The 4,451-nt window shown below is 49.0% G+C and overlaps 1 protein-coding gene across 1 annotated transcript in view; it reads right to left on the bottom strand.

Moving 5' to 3' along the window:
* TRPM1 (transient receptor potential cation channel, subfamily M, member 1) overlaps positions 1-4,451 on the bottom strand; it is a gene marked incomplete at its 5' end in the record, with an annotated part of 68,036 nt that overhangs the window by 54,420 nt on the left and 9,165 nt on the right. Inside the window, one exon of the mRNA XM_015419490.1 lies at positions 3,432-3,606. Within this exon, the coding sequence (XP_015274976.1) occupies positions 3,432-3,606 (175 nt within the window). The remainder of the gene's footprint in view (positions 1-3,431; positions 3,607-4,451) is intronic.

The following is a 4,451-nucleotide window of genomic DNA, read 5'->3' as shown; positions in this document are numbered from 1 at the left end:
GGGCCATTGGCCTGATCCAACATTGGCTTCTCTTATGTTCTTATGTGTGGGGCAGTGATGCTCTGTATTCTTGGTGCTTGGGGAGGGCCAACAGTGGGAGGGCTTCTAGTGTCCTGGCCCCGCTGGTGGACTTCCTGGTGGCATAGAAACTCGGGGTACAGCAATAGAGTACAGTAAATACAGAATAAATTGCTGAAAAAGTTCACTAAGATATATGCAAAATTATACAATGAAAAATATTCAAATTTCCATAATGTAATTTAATACTTGTTTTCAACAGGTGCCAACAGATGTACAGCACAGGAACAAGACGAACACTTCTCGAGTGTATCTGCGTTCGTTAGATTAGTGGTTTTAATATTAATATTATCATGCTTTAATTCACAGAACGTATGGATACCCTTGTGGTGAATTAAATTGTGAGAAGTTCATTGAAAATTGTATGTATGGCTTTAAACTTTATTGAATAAATATACTAGTGAGACTTTCTGGAGTGTTTGTTTCCTATTACATTATGTTTATTGTTATGTTGATAGGAGTTTGACAAAGACCATTGTCGAAACGAACGCAGATACACTCGAGAAGTGTTCGCCCTGGTCCTGTGGAAAACAAGAGTGAACTTTTCCAGCAATTTATTCTGTATTTACTGGACATCCTGGTGGCACCTGGTTTTTTGGCCACTGTGTGACACAGAGTGTTGGGCTGGATGGGCCATTGGCCTGGTCCAACATGGCTTCTCTTATGTTCTTATCTCTGAGGCAGCGATGCTCTGTATTTTTAATATTTGGGGGCAACAGTGGGAGGGCTTCTGGAGTTCTGGCCCCGCTGGTGGACCTCCTGATGGCACGTGGGTTTTGGCCAGTGTGTGACACAGAGTGCTGGACTGGAGGGGCCACTGCCCTGATCCAGCACAGCTTCTCTTATGTTCTTAAAAACCACCAGTATTACCTATGCAGAATCTTGAGATATTAATAGTAAACCTGGGACCCATGCTAGTGGGTAGGTATGCAGAGGAGGGGGGAGCAGGCTCTGAGGATTACCGGGGGGGGGGGGGCCTATGCAGACGGAGAACCAATCACTCTCTCACCCCACCCCCATTCTCCAGGGGAATGGATCTCCGTTGTCTGAAGATGAGCTGCGATTCTAGGAGAACTCCGGGCACCACATGGCGGTTGTAGCAACCCAGCAGCAGCAGCCAGTTGCTGTTCTCCATTTCAAACTAAGCCCAGAGGCGAAGCTCGAATCATACTGATGGCTTATTTTCACATTTTAAGTTTTTTATTTACTTATTTCAAACGCTCATTAGGGGTCTACCTCACAAGGCTGTTTGGAACATGTTTAACCCTGGAGACATGCTATAAAAATGTTTATTAATAACATGATGATGGGGTGAGTTAGTGGGAACTTATAGGTATTTGATAATTAAGGGCAATTAACACATGGGATTCACTGCTGCAGGAAGTGGCGGTGGCTCCAACAACAGAACTTCCTCCAGGAGGAGGAGGAGGAGGAGGAGGAGATTGGATTTATACGCTGCTCTTTACTCGGAGTCTCAGAGCGGCTTACAAACTCCTCTCCCTTCCCCTCCCCACAACAGACACCCTGGGAGGTAGGTGGGGCTGAGAGAGCTCTGACAGAAACTGCTCTTTTTTCAAGAATACCTCTTATCCGAACTACAGCTTGCCCAAGGTCATCCAGCAGGTGCAAAGTGGAGGAGTGGGGAATCAAACCCAGTTCTCCCAGATTAGAGCCCGTGCACTTAACCACGACACCAAACCACAGTGATAAAAAACACACACCTTATAAGACCTCAATTTAAAAATCTCCCATTCGGACTGCCAAGTGAATTAAAAAACAAACAAACAAATTAGTCCAATGCAGTCCTAAATAAAGCTGTCTTCGTCTGCCTCCTGAAGATCGAAAGTGAGGGGGCCGGGCGCACCTCTCTGGGGAGGTTGTTCTATAATCATGGGGCCGCCACCGAAAAGGCCCTGTCTTTCTCGAGTTTCACCTCTGATCCTCCAGCTTGTTGGTAGGGTTGCCAGTTCTGACTTGGGAAGTACCTGGAGATTTTGGAAGTGGAGCCTGGGGAGGGCGGGGTTTGGGGAGAGGAGGACCTCAGTAGGGTACAAGGCCACAGAGTCCACCCTCCAAAGCGGCCATTTTCTCCAGGGGAACTGATCTCGGCTGTCTGGAGGTCAACTCTAAAAGCAGGCGATCTCCAGGTGCCACCTAGACGCTGGCAACCACAGTCACTGGGGTTCTGCATGTAAATAAATGGTTCCGTGTTCCCTCTAAGCCGAGTCAGTGTGAGCCAGCTCATAGTTTTTTAGCCTCCGGCTCACACATTTTTGTCTCAGCTCAGGAAGGATGTGGCTCCAGAGCAGACTAATTGATGCAGCAGCCAAATGGCTCGCTCACAACTTTAATGCCAGCGGCTCACAAAGTAGGGTTTTTGCTCACAGGATTCCACAGCTTAGAGGGAGCAAAGTGTCTTCTTCTGCGGCTTCCGTAACGCAGCACTAAGACAGACAGCTCGCTACCCGTCTCCGGAAAACATAGATGCTCCTTCCACATACTTTCATAATGAAAGGCAGCTCGCGATAAATCCTAGGGGCTCAGACGGCCGGGGGGGGAGAAAAGATTTCGAAAAGCCATTTCATTTCCATCAGGCTGCGCTTGGACGGCCAACAACAGCCCTGTCCCAATTTCCTCTTATTTCGGTTTGACTGGCAGGCCGGGTTCATCCCGAGCCAAGAGTCCGCTGAGGCCGCAAAGGGGCACCGGCGTCCCGAACTCATCAGGAAATTGCGCTCTCTCATCTGAGCCACTCAGGAGAGCTCTCAAAGAGCTCCCATTATCGAGGGAAGTCTTTAGCCAGAGAGGGTCGATCGGATCTGTGCCGTCTGGCAGGAAAACCGGGGCGGGAGGAGGCCAGGAGAGGTATCAGATAGATGGAGTTTCGGGAAAGCGCTTCCACTCAATAAAGGACTTGGAGGATTTCGCAAGATTGGGGCGGGGGGAATATTTGATCTTCAGGTATACAGGAGTAATGTTCTGCAACTGGAACTGCTGAATTATTATTATGTATGTTAGGGATGCCAACTTGCAGGCAGGGCCTTGAGATCTCCTGGAATTACAATCAGTGTTCCCTCTAAGCTGAGTTAGTATGAGCTAGCTCACAGTTTTTCAGCCTCTGGATCACACATTTTTTGTCTCAGCCCAGGAAGGACGGCTCCAGAGCAAACTAGTTCTGCAAAGGAGGCTAACAGAACGATTATTTTTCCTGAGTTGCCATCAAGGAGGGGGGTGTTGAGTGACGTTTCGAGTCATCTCATGAGCTCACGCCAGAGACAAAATTTGAACAGGCCCCTTCCTGGTTCACGACTCGATCTCCGTCATGCTCCCTGTAACAAGGTTCCAGATCTTACCCTCCTTCTTCCGAATACTTGTGCGCGAAGGACAAGATGTCCGACGCCCGCCCACTGCCGTCACAGATCACCACAGGAAGAGGGGGCTCCTCGCGGAGGCATTCCAAGACTATCGATATGACGTTGGGGCCCCCTTCGACAATCAGTCCGACCACCGGCACACCCTGCCCGAGCCCTGCGGAAGAAAGCGGGCTTAGTGAACCTTTCCCGAAGGAAGGGAGTTTCAGAGGGGAGCTGGGTTGGTCTGCATTACATAAGAACATAAGAGAAGCCAATGCTGGATCAGGCCAATGGACCATCCAGTCCAACACTCTGGGTCACACAGTGGCCAAAAATACCCGGTGCCATCAGGAGGTCCACCAGTGGGGCCAGGACACTAGGAGCCCTCCCACTGTTGCCCCCCCCCACTCCCCAAGCACCAAGAATAAAGAGCATCCCTTGCCACAGACTGATAGTTCCTATCTATACCTTGTGGCTAATAGCCACTGATGGACCTCTGCCCCATATGTTTATCCAATTCCCTCTTGAAGCCGTCCATGCTTGTAGCCGCCACCACTTCCTGTGGCAGTGAATTCCATGTGTGAATCACTCTTTGGGTGAAGAAGGACTTCCTTTTATCCGTTCTATCCCGACTGCTCAGCAATTTCATGGAGTGCTCCCCGAGTTCTTGTATTGTGAGAAAGGGAGAAAGTACTTCTTTCTCCACCTGCTCTATCCCATGCACAAACCTCGATTATGTCACCCCTCAGCCGTCATTTCTCCAGGCTAAAGAGTCCCAAGCGCTTTAACCTTCCTTCATAGGGAAAGTGTTCCAACACTTTTATCATCTTAGTTGCCCTTTTCTGCACTTTCCCCAATGCTACAATATGCTTTTTGAGGTGTGGTGACCAGAACTGTACACAGTACTCCAGATGAGGTCACACCATTGAACAGTGAAGATTCAAGTCCCAGCAACATCTCAGAGACCAACAAACTTTTCAGGGTATGGACTTCCGAGAGTCAAAGCTAGCGGTCCTCAAC

This window comes from Gekko japonicus, unplaced genomic scaffold (genome assembly GCF_001447785.1).
Source record: "Gekko japonicus isolate JY-2015 unplaced genomic scaffold, Gekko_japonicus_V1.1 scaffold653, whole genome shotgun sequence".
Lineage (NCBI taxonomy): Eukaryota > Metazoa > Chordata > Lepidosauria > Squamata > Gekkonidae > Gekko > Gekko japonicus.
This window is presented reverse-complemented; position numbering and strand designations above follow the sequence as displayed.